At 32.8% G+C, this 16,534-nt stretch overlaps 2 protein-coding genes, 1 long non-coding RNA gene and 1 pseudogene across 3 annotated transcripts; 2 read left to right on the top strand and 2 right to left on the bottom strand.

The window, feature by feature from the left end:
• Nucleotides 1–783: 783 nt before the first annotated feature.
• On the bottom strand, nucleotides 784–5,956 carry LOC125585988 (annotated as a pseudogene).
• On the top strand, nucleotides 5,337–8,028 carry LOC125585989. The gene is made up of 4 exons (XM_048755746.1): nucleotides 5,337–6,957; nucleotides 7,270–7,543; nucleotides 7,698–7,812; nucleotides 7,881–8,028. Exons 1-4 carry the CDS (start codon nucleotides 6,937–6,939, stop codon nucleotides 8,026–8,028), a joined length of 558 nt encoding a protein of 185 aa, XP_048611703.1. The 5' UTR covers nucleotides 5,337–6,936.
• Nucleotides 8,029–8,255: 227 nt separating this feature from the next.
• LOC125585124 lies at nucleotides 8,256–9,484 on the top strand. Its single transcript, XR_007322023.1, has 2 exons — nucleotides 8,256–8,725; nucleotides 8,793–9,484. It is a non-coding gene; the product is annotated as an uncharacterized LOC125585124 (long non-coding RNA).
• Nucleotides 9,485–10,603: 1,119 nt separating this feature from the next.
• Nucleotides 10,604–12,292, bottom strand: LOC111205284. The gene is made up of 4 exons (XM_048753660.1): nucleotides 11,775–12,292; nucleotides 11,282–11,440; nucleotides 11,071–11,179; nucleotides 10,604–10,989 (listed from the first exon to the last, which is right to left on the bottom strand). Exons 1-4 carry the CDS (start codon nucleotides 12,174–12,176, stop codon nucleotides 10,817–10,819), a joined length of 843 nt encoding a protein of 280 aa, XP_048609617.1. The 5' UTR covers nucleotides 12,177–12,292; the 3' UTR covers nucleotides 10,604–10,816.
• Between the last annotated feature and the right edge of the window lie 4,242 nt (nucleotides 12,293–16,534).

Below are 16,534 nucleotides of genomic sequence, written 5' to 3' on the forward strand. Positions count from 1 at the left end.
TCACGATAATAAATTAATACACCCACTTCCAAGCTAAATCAACTGTAATATGATAAAATTAAAAAAGTTATATTTTAAAGTAATATATTATTAGTTTCAATAATTTCATAAATAATAATTAGTATATATTATGTAACATCAATTGATGTTTTATAATATATGTTTGTTTCAGTATATATTCAGTTTTCAATTTATAGTGAAATTTTCTTTAATTTTGAGTGTTTTACTAATTATGTTTTGTAAATAATTGTATTGTTTCTTGAAGAAATTAATCGCATCATGTTGATTGGGATTAAAAATACCTCATTCTGAGCCTAGCGGGCATTCATGTTACCCTCACATACCATGCTCGCTCTGGTGGTTTACAATAAGCTCTTGAAGTGTGTAATACATTTTGTAGAATGATATTTTGGTGGATGATCAAAGTTTGAGGGAAGCCGGTTTAAACATAAGATGTAAGTATTGTATGCGTATAAATTTACATATTCATTTTTTTCTTTAAGAATGCAGGGGAAATTGCCTTTTTTCCTAATTCTGGAATTTGTGTTGTGTTAGCAGCTTCTGTGTTAAATTGCTGTCCAGAGAGAAGCATACCACACTGTCAAATTTGTAAGATCATAATTTAGCCAAGTTATAATAAGCCCGCTTGGTGATTCAATATGTTAATATATATATACGCATATTTTTAATGCATGACATATTGAATATTGAAGTCAGAGCCTAACATGGATTCAAGTCGGAGCCTAACAAAGCCAATAGTTGCTAGATTGAACACATTTGAAGGACCAGAAGTTTATGAGCTTGAAATAAAATTATACTAAAGTTAACTGAAATGTGAAAATACGTTTAAGCTGTGTGGGGACGAAATGGAAAAAAGAAAACCAGCTGCTGTTGCATTATTTTAGAAGCTGGGGTTGGGGAAAAAAGTGAATCCTCTCGGATTTTAAATCATGCGGGACTTTCTTGGTTGCATTGGAGCCAGGTGAGAGCAACATCTTGGTGGGTGATTTACCACCTACACTTGGGCCACCAGTCGAGTCAGCTGCCTTGTCAGTAACCAACGTGGGGTTTGGAAGTCACTGACGCCACTCCAGGCATATCGTCACCAGATTCACCATTGCCTCCCTTTTATGACAGAACCATTGTGGTTATCTTTATGGTCAACTAATAAGGCTGGAGTTTTGTAAATATGTCAGCATTTTAAATAAATTTCGGAAAGCTGCAAAGGTATTAATCGAGAGAGCTCAATAGTATACCAGAGGTGCATAGGTGATAACACATTCCCAATATATCTTTGCAAAAACACGACTGAATGGAGCAGCTCCTGGGTTAGTGTTGGCATTAGACTCCAACCTAATGCATTGTACATTGGTATTTCGAACTGATAAAATGTTTAAAAGTCTGGTATAGCTTCTCAACTACAAAATGGATGATGTCAAATATACATGCCTCTGAAAAAGCTCTTGCCAGCTGCTGTATGTTTGTCAAAGTAGACATGGGTCGCTAGATGTGGTGTTAAGGAATAAAAGACATGCATATGACGTGGGTGATCAGTTAAAGAAAGTTGAAGAGATGGTTTGCTATGCAGTTTAAGTAAATAAAAACCTTATTTAATAAGAAACCCAAGAAAAATGAGACTTAAGACAAAGTACCTGCTATTTGCTTAGCTTGGGACTTCGTAAGCTTTTCCCCAAAACCTAAGAAGCCATTTTAGTAACTGTACACCATTGAATCATGAGCATCCTCTTTAATATAATCATGGGAACAACAAACAGTAACAACTGAGACATTAATATAAACTTGGAAAAGAAAAAACTATTCTCACATACCATCCAAGAAGTTGACTACATCTGACAATGAGATTCCGTGACAAACTCATAATCATCATGTTCTTTTACCCAAATACAATATATGAACCTATAATTGTTTATAACAACATAACCAAATTTGTTAGTCTATTGGTGTCTGGTTGTGTTACTTGTCAAAGACTCAAAATATAATAATAAACATTGCTAATTACCTTTTGTCAGCACCAGTTCTTTCCAATATCTGCTACGTCCACGGATCTTGTTTTTGAGATGAGGATTGTGGAGACGAAGCATGGGACGTTTCATTCTACTGAGGTCGAACCCTTCATTGGAATCAGTTCCAACTCCTTTGGGCACCTAGAGAGGTTTGGACTTTATTCTTCCATTTTGATTTGTATCCAGGATTGAATATTAGTGGGGTCAAAAAACAATAATGCGTTATTGATGCAGGAACTGGCGAGTGTGCATTCCCTTCCGAACCATCCATCCACGTGATTCATCAATGGAATCAGTTGAACCTCCTAGACCAACAGTCTAAGCCATGTTAGCATCTAAGCTCAATTCCTGCGAAAAAAACACAAAGATCAATACAATTTCTCAGTGGACGTTTGAGCTAGTTTTAACTCTCTAAACCAAGAACCTTACGTCTTCGTTATATCCCTATAAATAATCATTGCTCGGTAGGCTGATCTGAAGCTATCCTTTTTGGAAAGTATTGACCTTATTTTCATCTTAAAAAATCTGCAATAACTTGAAATTAAGAATCTCATAACAGGATTGAAAGCAATACAATAACAGCAGGCACACATAACTTATATAGAAACTATTTTACCTTAAATCAATGCCTATTTGGATCTTCTCAATCGTAACCTACACACAACAATGAAGAACTATTTCTTCTTACTAATGCTATAAAAGTAAAAGAGAAGATAGATTACATTCAAGACAGCACCAGAGTTGGAAAACTTGAGAGGAAGGGATACAATTAATGGGTCTGCTTCTGTAAGGAATTCTGCAAAGTCAATGGAAGCTTTTCCTAGAAAAGCCAATTTTGAAGAACCCTAAAACAAATTTTGGAGAAAGAAAACCTAAGTGTTAATAAAATTTGAATTCATTAATTAATCCAGTGGACATGTCTAGACTAATGTTCTCATACAAAGATCTAGACATTCAAAGATCTAGACATACAAAGAACTTTCTCATACAAAGATCTTACAAATAATCTATACATGTTCTTGAACTTTCTCATACAAAGAACTTTCTCATACAAAGATCACAAAAGACTCATACAAAGATCTAGACATGTAAGGATTGGTCTAAGAAGTTTGTACTTGACAAAGAACAAAAGACTCATACAAAACTTCCTAATTGCAAAATAACACTCAGATTTTCAAATTTTGATGAACAATTATTCAATACAGTTGGTTATCTACATCAAGCTCATTGCTTCATTAACAATGTCAAGGATATATAGAACATATATGGTAAAGAGGGTCTACACAGGAGGAGTTCTTATCCCAAGTATTAACCATATCTCTGGTTACATTGTCTAACACTGGAATAGCCAAGGCATTTAGCTAGACATAAAACCTAACATGTTTCTTACAAATATCCTATATAGCATTTCCAAGAAATGAACAACCTTTCAGCAAAATCATCCAAATGTGCAAAATAAACACTCAGAACTTCAAATTCTGAAGAACAATTATTCAATACTAAAAAAAAAAAGTTTCAAACTTTGTTACTCATCATAACCAAATCAATCAAGTAGCTGAGTCCTTGACCATGCCCCCATCTTCGATCCCCATCTTCATCTGCTCCGCCACAAAGCACTTCGTAATCACATTACAAAACAAATACACAAACTTCACCTGAGTCACGCGCCGGCACAGGATACGTAATCTTCTCAAAGAACTCCAACGGCACATTCGGATCCACGATCGCCACCACGGGAATCTGAAGCTTCGCCGCCTCCAGAATCACCGAGCTCTTCCTCTCGGCATCAAACACCACGACGCAATCAGGCATCGTCGTGGGCCCAAAGCAGAGCTTCTTGTGCCTGGATCGAAACTTCTTGGGGCTGTAGCTGTTCGTCAGGAACCCTCCGATCTTCCAGAGGTTCGTCGAGCGGTTGTGGTTGTACGCGTCGCCCTGGATGCGGCGCGAGGGGAAGAGAATGCGAATATGGGTATAAATAAGTGAAAAGCAGAAGGATTCTCAACAGTTTCTTGGTCTCGATTGTTGCAGTAAATAAAGGGTTTTATGAGGTTGTCCCCGACCTTACAGATGAGAATCAGAGAAGTTAAGAAACACATAGAAACATAGAAGGTGAAGACGATGAGACATAAGGTTTCAACAAAGTTGGAGTGATGTGGCATCGTACTGCTCTCTAATTGGTTGATTTAATCTAATGACTTCGATAGCCTAGCTAAGGCTCATATATCCCTTTTAGTATAGTATAGATCCTTTATATATTAATAGAATAATATTACAACATTTTTTTTAACCATGTATCATAATTAAAATAATTTTTATAATCTTTAAAAAAAATTAGTTGGTCCATATAAATATATATTATATCTTTTATTAAATTAAATATAAATTGATTAGTAATGTATAAAAATATTCTCCTTTTATTTCCTTAAATAAAAACTATGGAATTGCCTCATATGATTAACATATATATCATAATTAACGGTTTTAAATAATAAAGATTTGATAACAATTTTTGTATCATTCATCATTTTGTTTAATTTTATATTATTAAAAAACTAAATAATCATATTATTAATCATATTATTAATATAATAAAAATTTTAGACTTTTTCTTATATGTTATAACTATTATTTTTTAAAACGACTATAAACTACTAATATTGTTTTCATATTAAAAAATTGTGATCAATGATTTAATTTTTGTTATAGCAAGATACAAATGATTATAAAATCACACACACATATATATATATATATATATATATATATTAAAACTAAACTATATACTATATAAAGATACATAAATATGATAATTTCAAAAATTTTATTGCAAAAATATTGAGACCTTAATATTTTAATTTTGAAATTTAAATTGAATTTAAAAAATGATTATAAATTACTAAAATTATTTTTAAAAAATATCACACTGAAAATTTTGTGATTAATAGTTTATATTTTTGGTACAAAAATATAAAAATGTTAATAAAATTATATGAATTGGAAACCTCAATTAATAAATATCCATATTAAAATATATTACATAACTATGTCAATTAATGATTTTATTTATTTATTTACCAATAAAAATTGTTGTAAATAAACAAAAGTGATTATTTTGATTTATGTAATTACTCCAATTTAATTATATTCATAATAGTTACTAGCTTTTGATTTATTCAATATATTTATTATTTTATTATACGTAATGAATACAAAATAAATAAAAATATGTAAAAATAATTTGTATATATAATATTCATTCCGCGTCTTCGGCCAGCTCCGCTCCAAGAGGAGGGGGGGGGGGGTGTTCACCTATACAATAGATTACTTAAATTCAATCCGGATGTTAGCAAGTCCATATCTCATCATTTACTTGTTTATTCTAATAATTTAAATAAATAACTATTCCTTAATGGAGTGGTTGAATACAGACCCACCTATACAATAGATTACTTAAATTCAATCCGGATGTTAGCAAGTCCATATCTCATCATTTACTTGTTTATTCTAATAATTTAAATAAATAACTATTCCTTAATGGAGTGGTTGAATACAGACCCACCACGCCAACACTAATGCATTTTTCTACAAATAAGATTCTTATTAACATAGTTGACCAATAATTTACATTTTACTCGAATGTTTAAACGATTAATATTTGTTGAGGTGACTAATAAATAATATTGTGTAAACGATTTATCTATCTTTATATGAACACCTTTAATGATAAAACTAATCAAATAAGTAATAAAAGGGAGATATCCTCCTCAACCAAGCTGTCCACGTAGGCAATTTTAATCAACCAATTAGACAGGGTGTTTTTGCCATGTCAAATATGTGTTGATTTCTTGGGCTTCGACTTACCGTAATTTTTAAAACAATCGAACCCAGCCCATTAGACCATAGACAGACTCAGCCAGCGACCAAACCATTTCGACCTCTTCCTTACGCGTCTCTCAAATCCTATTAACCTAAATCGAATCTTCGTCCCTTTGTCGATTCTTCATCTCCTTTGTCGATTCCTAATCCCTTTTGCTCTTCCTCTTCTTTGATCCGTTTCACAATCTGACCCTAAACAATCAATACAACTCCACTTCGTTCTCTCTTTACTCTCATTTATGGATTCGTTTTGCTTTTCTCCTTCAGATTTTGTTTATATAACTCTTAATCCGCATTTTCTCCTTCTTTTGTTTATACAACTCTTGATATGAGTCTTATTCCGATTAAGCTTTGTTGCAATGAGTTCCAACGGAAGTTCCATCTCCGAGAAACCAAAAGGCGTTGAGTCTGACTCCTCTCCCGGACCGATCAAACCCATCGGAACACCCCATGTCTCATCCAACCACTCAATAGGCGATCTCCACTCGAAGCGAGACAAAGGCGAAGCGTCGGTCACTTCCGGTCTGACCAAACTCAGCGGCAAAACTGCTGTCTCTTCCGGCGTCTTGATCGGCGTACCTATGTCGAAGAACCCCAATGGTAAGAACCCTTATCGTTTCATTATGAGATTATAGTGTCCGTCTGATTACCAGTATAAAAAATAGAGAATCTGAAGCTATGAGGTTTAAAACAATGAGATGAGCAAAATAATTGTTTTTAGTAGATAATTTTTATACTAGAGTAAATAGAAACGCATGTGAAATTGTGGATTTTTAGTTCCCTTTTTTGATGATGGTAACGTTCGTATTCCTATGCAGGTGCGATCATTCACAGCACGAAGGCTGGTGTCTCCTCAGGTGTTAGAGGCAAATCTGTTGTCTCTTCCCGCGTCAGGGGAAAAGCTATTGTCTCGGCCGAAGTGGTGGCTTTCAAAGATGTGAAATACGGACCTCATGACGGCGAGTTGAGGTTCCGGTTGATCCATTTTTGGGAAGCTCGAAATGTTGTGTCAAAGGTGCTTATCGGTCTCGAGATGCTTCTCATCGACCAAGAGGTATAACCCAAAATCTTGCTTACAGTTTAGTTTAGAAATTGAAACTTATCGTTCTAGACTTTACTTTGGCAGAGACTTTATGATTAGAAATAATTTATGATTTTGGTTTCTTGGTCTCACTTTGGCAGTTTAGTTTTGCTAATAAAAAAAGAGAACATATTCCATTAAAACTTTGACTGATGAACATTTTAGATAATTTATAGCAAGTGTTTGCTTTTATTGATAGTACAGCAACTATAATTTTGTTGTTGATGCGTTTCTATGATTTCCTGTCTAGCATTTCTGATTTAATTTCTTTACTGATGATAACAGGAGACTGTCATCCAGGGTTTCATCCCAGCTGGGAGGATAGACACTTATTTGCCACACATGAGAGCTGGTGGCCTTTACAGACTCAACAGTTTTTTCGGTTCTCACAACAAGAATTTGTATCGTGTTGCGGAACCAAGTTTCACCATCACATTCTCATCGACTTCTGTCCTCTCTAATCTAACGGACAGTCCGGTTTGTTTCCTTGAGGACCGGTTCCGGATCCATGGATATGAGGAGTTCGATGCTGCCTGCGACTTGAGAGGGGATCTTTATGGTAAGCTCCCCGTGTTATATAATGTGTTTAAATCGATCAAGTATGTTCAGCATTCTTTGTCTAGGATAATGTTTTGATCTACACTTACAATTTTAGGCTACATTTTTGGGTTTATGATATATAAAGCATTGAGTTTGTTTATTTTATCTTGCAGATTATGTTGGCCACATCAAGCTTGTGAATGGACAGGTTCTAAGTGATAGTCTCATGCTAGATGATGCCGAGATGGCTTCATCACGCCGCGTCTTGCTCCATGTTCAAACACATGAGTAAGCTAATCTATTTTTTTCATATTCATATGTTGTCTCTCTTAACACATGTGTTTTGTATGTTATAGTGGTCCGGTGATGAAGTTGTACCTATGGGACAAGGCTGCCTCAGATTTTAGTGAGAAATTTAAAGCATTTGGAGGAACCGCACGTGTTGTTTTGGTCACTACTTTAAACCCGAAACGATTTGGAGGTCCGTATTATCAACCTTTTTAATTTTTAAGCAGGACACAGGATGGTCAAGGAGTCTTATCTGGTTAGGTTAGCTTTGGTAGTAGAGCTGCTTTTGGACATATACATATACATATGAGTAACCGATAGGTTCCGAGATAGCAAATATTAGACATATATATATTTCTACATCTCATTTACATTATAACTTTGCATATGTATTATAACAATGGATCTGTTATAGGTGCCCTCGCTCTCTCCTCTATGACGCCATCACGTGTTTTCTTGGACAAAGATGTTCAAACAACCGAAGAGTATCTCACTTGGTAAGCATTCTATATTTAAATTTTGACCGTTGTATTCCACATTGTATTTGATGTTTGGGTGTTGGCTTCGGGATGAACGCGAACTTATCTGTTGCCAACAGAGTTAACGCAGACGTTGTCACTAAGACTGAGACAATGACCATAGGCGAGCTCTTATTCTATATTCAGCAGGAAGATGCCAAGGTTATACAATATCAATGATTAACGCCTTCAATATGATAGTCTTAATCTCTTAATTAATTGTTTCGCATCTTGCAGGTTGCTTGGTTTGAGTGCATAGCAACCATTGCTGATGTTGTGCACGGTTCATCCTGGTATTACATAGGCTGTGGTGTGTGCCACACTAAGGCAACCAAAGGGCCTACCACCCTTATGTGTAAAAAATGTGGGAAACCCGACATTGTTGGTGTTCCACAGTAAGTGACTCAGCTGTACTTATTCTTATACTTTAATGCACTCATTATAACTCTGCACATGACACAGGTACCTGGCCAAGATCTCTGTGTATGATAATGAGGATCAGGCGTCTTTTGTGCTCCTCGGTGATGCTGGACATGAGTTATCCGGAAGAAAAGCTTCAGAGTTGGTTGCAAGTTATTTCGAGGTAATTACAACCCTGTGTGCTTATGTTATTTGAATCTATATTCTCCAAGATAGCTAGATATATATAGTGACAGTTGTTTAATGTATATTAGGCTAATGAGAATGTAGAAGATGACCACTTGGTTCCGGTACCTCAGGCTCTTATCGATACCATTGGACAGACTCGAAAATTCATTGTGAAAGTATCAGATCACAATTTGACAGGCAAGACCCAAGCTTTGACTGTGACAAAGGTTCTCGCCCCAGAAGATCAAGAAGCTGAAGCCCAAGGAACTCTGCAGAATGGAGTTGCTGATGGTGATCCTTCCACATGCGTTGGGATAGTGAAGAGGGCTGCTGATAAGGTCGAGGCAGAAGACCCCAAGCGAGCCAGATGTGGCTAGGATGTGTTGAATCGTGGTTTTATGATTACTAAGACTCTATGCTTTGTTTTTTTTTAATCTCAGACTTTGTGTTTGCAACATTGAACTATCTTTCTTATTGTCTCTGCATAATGTTTTTTACCTTAAGTTTGATGTTTGAGTATCTTAGTTTTGTTGGATTTGAAGCTTTTACGAATTTGGTTGTTTTAAGTCTTGCAGTTTACATTTACAAATGCATTCACGAATAGATTTTTTAAGAAAAAATTGTGTTCTAATCATTAAAGGTTTTGGTTTTGAGCAACCATGTAGCATCATGCGAATTTAACATGGTTTAGGCTGTTGGTCTAGGAGGTTCAACTGATTCCATTATTAGGTTCATATTTTTTTTACAGCAAGATACTTAAGGACCTGAAGAAAGAGTTTGGTTGCAATGGTACACTGGTTGCAAACACAATAATTGCATATAAATAAATATATTATCAATTCAAATATCACTAGAATAAATTATTTACATATGTTCAGAATATTTAATATTAAATCAAACATACAGGGTTTTTTATCAAAGAACAATTATTTTATCGCATAAAATACAATTTAAAAATACTAATGCATTTGAAATATTTAGTAAAAAAATGAATATCAATTTTTTACATATCACAAAAATATTTATTATAATAAAATTATACTTTTATTGCGTAAGAATATTAAAAACACTTATGTATATATAAAATTATATACAATATATATAAGGAGATATATCTCTTTTGTTTTAAAAAATTATGATGTAAACTATTATTTTGGATAACACAATATAAATTATTTTTATATAATGATGATTACCAAATAACAATTCATTATAATTTACGATAATATAATAACAAACCTAATTATTTATTTAAGATATGAATATTTTATAACAAAAAATAAATTATTTTAAGACAATGATAATTCTCAAATCAATAAAATTTCTTTTTAATTAATTGTTAATTATATACTAACAGATCTATTTATTTATTAAGGATAATAAATTTTTAAGCTGATTTAAATTTAAGTATGAGAGTTTAGAGGCAAAAAATCACTTTACAAATTACAATATAAATTATTAAAATAAATATAAATTAATTAATTAAATAAAAACTTAATTATACCAAACAATCCGCGCTAATATCTAGTAAATAATAAAATAAATAAGAATTCGACCCAAGAAAGGGTTAAGGTTAGAGTTGCTCAGTTGCACACTAACGTTTTGGAATTAGCGTGGCTAGCGTATAGCAGTTTGTATATATGGTCAATATATCTTTTATTACTCGTTCAGTGAAAAGCTCTGAAGGCAGTTAATATATCTTTTATTAATTTTCTTGGACGGACTGCAAAAGAGTTCTTTTTATATATTTCCTTTTGTAATGAAGTCCAAAGCAGGTTAACCGAAAAATTCTAGATATCCAGTATCCGGTTAGGTTTCCAAAGACATGATGATCTTCCGAATACATTTTACTAAACCGGAGTTTGTCTAAGGACATGATCATTGCTCTGTTGTTTTAATTAATGATACTTGATTCCCGATTGACCAAGACCTGTAATGACCTCAAAGTGTCCAGCTTTAGTAGACCCGTCTTGACTCGAGACCTGTCTTCTCAGTTCAGCACAGGCACAATACTCAATGTCGTACACATCTACTTCTTTATATGTTGCAAATGTAGTCCTTACTCCTTCCCCTGCATTATCCACAACAGAAACAATTTTACATTGACCGGGTGTGTGTGCAAGAGGCACATGACCAAGAATGTGTTGCTTACCGTGAGTGACTAAGAGCAAGTTCTCTGAAGGATACTGATCAGCAAGAGTGTTCACCACACTAAGAAATCGATCTGTACATCCTTGTACAGTCTCTCCCCATAGTGGCATCTGAACATAACCAAGAAAGAGATACTTTTTTTTTTTAGAAACAAGAATCAAGCTGATACTCAAACCTCTTCGAATAATCAAATCAATAGCTAGAGAGATTACCTCTTTATAAGCAGGAACCGCATTATGATCCACCATTCCCTCAGGAAACATAGATTCAAGATCTGAAATCAAGAACTCGAATTTTCTATCTTTGGGGACAATCTCAGGCTTGATAGATATTGTGTTCAGCATCTCGCTCAACCCAAACTCAATAGAAACCTGAACCAAACAAGAACATAATACACAAAAATTATGACGATATATAATATTGATTATTAACACACGTATTATGGTAAATCCGTTAGATAGCACACAATAAATTATGACGAAATAGCACATAAAAAAAATCTACAAAATAACATTAGTTTCAGGATCAAATGACTAAATTACTTTAAGCTCTAAATTCTTATCATAACCCGTCCGTTAAATACTAAATCCAAACTAAAAAATTAATATATTTCTTAACTTTTAATCAACGGTATTTTAGACTATTTATCTGTTAATTTATCTGTTATATATATAATATATATATCTAAGATGATCTGATACTGACCTTGAGCTTGGATATGTCGATGGAGAGGACGTCTTTAGACGTTGTAGCGTTAGGGTCCAAATCAACGGCTGAGAGAGCGTTGACTACTTCTGAAGCAGTCTGGACGCAGCGGACGAAGGGAGAGACGAAGACCCTGTGGATAGGAAACCGTATCTGAGATCGAATACGTTGACCAGTTCGAAACGCACGAACCATACCGTCGTGAACGAGCGGAGGGTCCCATGGTCTCGAAGCTGTTTCGAGCCAGAGTGGGTTGACTTGGTCAATGCGATCACCGTGACGCATCATCAAGATGTTTTGGCAGCCATCGGTGGTATTCGAGTTAGCAGACAACTCCATTGTTGCTCTGATGATTGGTGGTCGTGTGACCTTTGGGGGTATGTTGCAAGTAACAGTAAACATGGAGTTCTGTCTTCTTTTTCAATTAAAAAAATGAATCTTTATCTTTTTTATTTTTGTAGTATGGAAGCCGGAAGGAATATACGTATCTAATTATATATTTTAATAAATAAAATTTATTTTCTTTTTGTCATAAAAATAAAATTTATTTTCAAGGACCACAAAAAGCTAATATGTCCAAATGATATTAGTAATAGACAAAACATGTTAAACCGAAAATTGAGTGATAACATGATTTATGGATTGAGATTTTGTGGTCGTTGGAAGATGTATCTTCTTTGTAATTTCCCAGAAATGAAACTACATCATATAATAATAATTATTTTTTGTTAGGCCAGTTTAAAAAAAAAACATAATTTATATACTTTGCTTTAGATACATTTATAGTAGAACTGGCAACATTTAAAACGTTTTCTTTGGGGAAGTACTTACCCTAGAGTAGGCTTGAAACTTTTATCTGAGATCTGAATTTGATCCGTGATCCGATCCGGATCCGATCCGAAAATCCGGATATCCGGAGAGGCCGAATCCGGATTCGGATAGTAAAATGTTGGATCCGTCAAAACCGAATCCGGATCCGGATATCTTGATTTTTTAATCCGGATATCCGGATCCGTAAATTTTATTAACAACTATTTCAAAAATAGTAATATTTATATATAATATATTTTCATTTTTATAATAGTATATATAAATTTTATGTAAATTTTGTAATATTATACATAGAAATAATTAAAAACATTCTATATATTTTTATTTTTAAATTATTGTTAATATTATATATATATATATATTAATATTATTTTTTATTTATTTTAAAGATCCAAATCCGGATCCGGATATCCATCGGATATTATAATTTTTAGAAGGATATCCGACACCCGGATATCCGCGAACCCCAGATCCGGATAAGGATAGTAAAATTATGGATCCGCCGGATAAGGATCCGGATCCGGATATCTTAAAATTGCCCGGATACCCGATCTGTCTCAGGCCTATAGTATATAACCCAAATATAAATAAAAATGATAATTAATTAAACTATTATTTCATAATATTAAGATACTCATCTAGAAATATCTAAAAATGTTTATTTTAAATATTTTAAAATAGTTATTTTGACATTTTGAAATTTTCATATAATTAATTATTATTTTATCCTTCTAGTTGAACTAGCAACACTTGGTTTCCTGAAAGATATTCCATGATTTTTTTTGAGCAACAGATATTCCATGACTAGTAAACCATTTAGCATCCATAAAAAGTGGGATAGAAACACAAGTGGTAGGCCTTTTAGTTCTACTTAAGCATTTTTCCGCGTTACGCGCAAATTATGTATTTTGAATTGTTAAATTTGTCTTTTTAATTTGTATGTGAATTCTAATTTTTTACTTAAGTTTTTTTTTAATTCTAAATTTAGAATATTCATTTTTCGTTTTATTTCAAATTAGTATTTTAATGTGCAAGACAATCAATATAATAAATATGAGGAACGAATAGTGTAGTTATTTTTTCATAGTATAGTTGTGTATCTTTGAATCAATTTACTTGCAAAGGACTAAAATATCATTATAAATAAATGCATGAAAAAAACTCCAATTACGCAGCTAGTAGTCTTGTTCTAGGTTTACAATAACATTTTCAAATTGACTGTTATATACTATAGTACTTAGGAAATAGACCTGAGACCGTTTTTAATATGTGTGATAATATTATATTGAATTTCAATAATGTTTTTTAGTAATTCTAATATATCATGATTTAAAAGTCTGTTTCTAATATATAATAGTGTAATATCTTAATTCTAAAACAAATATTTTTCATGTTATTTTTATTTTTTAAACATTGTTTCATAGTTTTCTCTTAATATAATTTTGTTTGGGCATTTCCATGCTTTTTAATTTGATGCATTAACCAATTAGCCAGCCACATTTTTGGGTGAGTGTTATTCTTCCATGATCACACGCCTAAAAGACTACCAATGTTTAAGATGAATGTTATGTTTTTATACGGATTAAAAAAATATTTAATTTTGCATATTTCTAAAATAAAATATTATTAGCTATACGCTTAATCACATTTCAACTAATTAAAAATACACCGGAGAATATAAAGAATCACATAACATATAAAGTTAATAAACTTTTTATTGAAATTCTAATAAAACATTTATCTTGAAACAAAAATTTTATTCTAGAACGACAATTACAATGAAATGAAGAGAGTAGTAATTTGTGAATTTTGTAAGAGATTATATCAAAATTGTATGATATGTACTTTTATACTCAATTAAAATATAATTGCTTAAAACTTCATATACAATAAAGGTTAAATTTTCTTACATTCGCAATAATTAAATTTTCTTACATTCGCAATAATTACATATATATGAAAAAGAGAGTCAAATGTGTATAATTTTTTTATTTACACTAACTACTAATCTAACACTCTAATATACTACTCCCACTTTTTCCAATTATATATGTTTTACAGTTTTGACACATATTAATAAAACATACTGAATCTTAGTCATAAATGCATATTTTCTGGTATTATATTTCCTATAATTTTAAACCAGTAAAATTCAAGAAATGCAATTAGTATTTTTGAAATTTAGAATTAATCATTATTAGTTGATAAAACGTATTGAAAATACAAAAATATATTTTTTTGAAACAATTGTCTCCCCTAAAACATAAAGTTTTATGAGTATAATTTAAAGTCTCATAATCCCAACAAAAACTTGAACTTTTAAGATTTTGAAAATTACAAAAACTTGTGGACCCAGTAACGTTTTTAAATTTACAAATTTCATTTTGTAATAGAAAAAATATTCTCCTTCGAGTAGAGATTATTTTAAAGTAATAGTAAAAAAGTATCTGTTTTGAACATTTTTTTCTCAGAGGTGATTGATTATGTGTATTGTTCAAACCTTTTTTCTCTTTCTCTTTCTCGTTCTTTTTATTACTATTCTTTGTCTTTGATTCTTTTCCTCGGTCCAACTTGCTACTACAGTTTCTTACTATCTAAAACCAAATTACTTCTGAAGATTGGTTTAGCATATTAGGACATTCACAACTCCTTTAGTATCGAGAAAACTTTTTGGTAAAATGTTAAATTTATACCATTTTCGATTTTAAATGTTGCGAACAACTTATCAGTCTCCACCTCTGCTGCTGGTCTCCGTTGTGCTCTAGACCGCTTGTTTCGGGACCGGCTTCTCTCTTATCCATCGCCAGACTCATCTCCGTCTCTGCTGCAGTTCTATTTCTCGTGCATTAGGCCTCCTTGAAGCTCCCAGCTTGAGTTTGGTTGTATCGGGACTACTTGTTAATTAAAACGCAGTGGACGATCATTTGGTTTGATTTTAAAGAAAAAGATAAAATGTAACAACATTTCATTCGACTTCATGATAACATATCAAGGATCTTTCACTTTTATTAAGCTTCAAACTTTCAAAAGATGCAACAACGTCACTAACACAAACTCTGTTGACAAACAATATATATGCTGTGTGCAATTGAGTACTAAGGAAAAAACTAAAAAATAAAGCATTATACTACTTGTCTTCTCATACTTGTTTGGGGAAGCTGTGCGTCGTGGGCTACGTCCATAGTTTTGGTTGATCTGCATAGAGGAGAAGAGACATAGACAAATCCTCAAGGACATGGTAAGAAGAAGCTTAGATCTGCTGCAACCATCTCTTCAGGGCATATAAGACATGCATTCATTTCATCATCACCTTATTTCTTATGATCATACTTCCTATTTTTTTTTACTTAGATTGTGATGAATTGCCTTTTCTGGTGAAGCTTCTTGGTCGCACTTGCACTCGCCTGCTCTTCTCCATATTGCTGCACAGAAGCAATGAATATTGTGATCTTTTGACATTAGCACAAACTGTTCAGACACGATTTCAAAATCACCAGCTGAAGGTACAAAAGCTTATGGTTTATCAACTTCTAACAACACCAGTTAAGCAGTGTCACTACTAGAAAACATCAATTTAGAGACTCCAATTGCAACTATCATTAGTGGTTGCAAAATTTTGCAACTAATTTCAAACTATTTTGCCACTCTTTTGAAATTACCGTAAATATGTCATAAATTAGTTGCAAATTTGTGACTCATATCAGTGATTGCAAGTTAGTTGCTGTTTTCAGACCCACTTGGAACGTTTTTGCAACTAGTTAGGTTGGTTGCTAACACATTAACAATATTATAACTACCTTGCGACTATTAACGTAATTGCAAAGTTGTAGTTACAAATAAGTTGCAAAATATAATAAAAATTGTAATTGCAAAGTTGTAGTTACAAATAAGTTGCAAAATATAACAAAAATTGTAATTGCAAAACTGTT

Source organism: Brassica napus, chromosome C4 (genome assembly GCF_020379485.1).
Source record: "Brassica napus cultivar Da-Ae chromosome C4, Da-Ae, whole genome shotgun sequence".
NCBI classification, from domain to species: Eukaryota; Viridiplantae; Streptophyta; class Magnoliopsida; order Brassicales; family Brassicaceae; genus Brassica; species Brassica napus.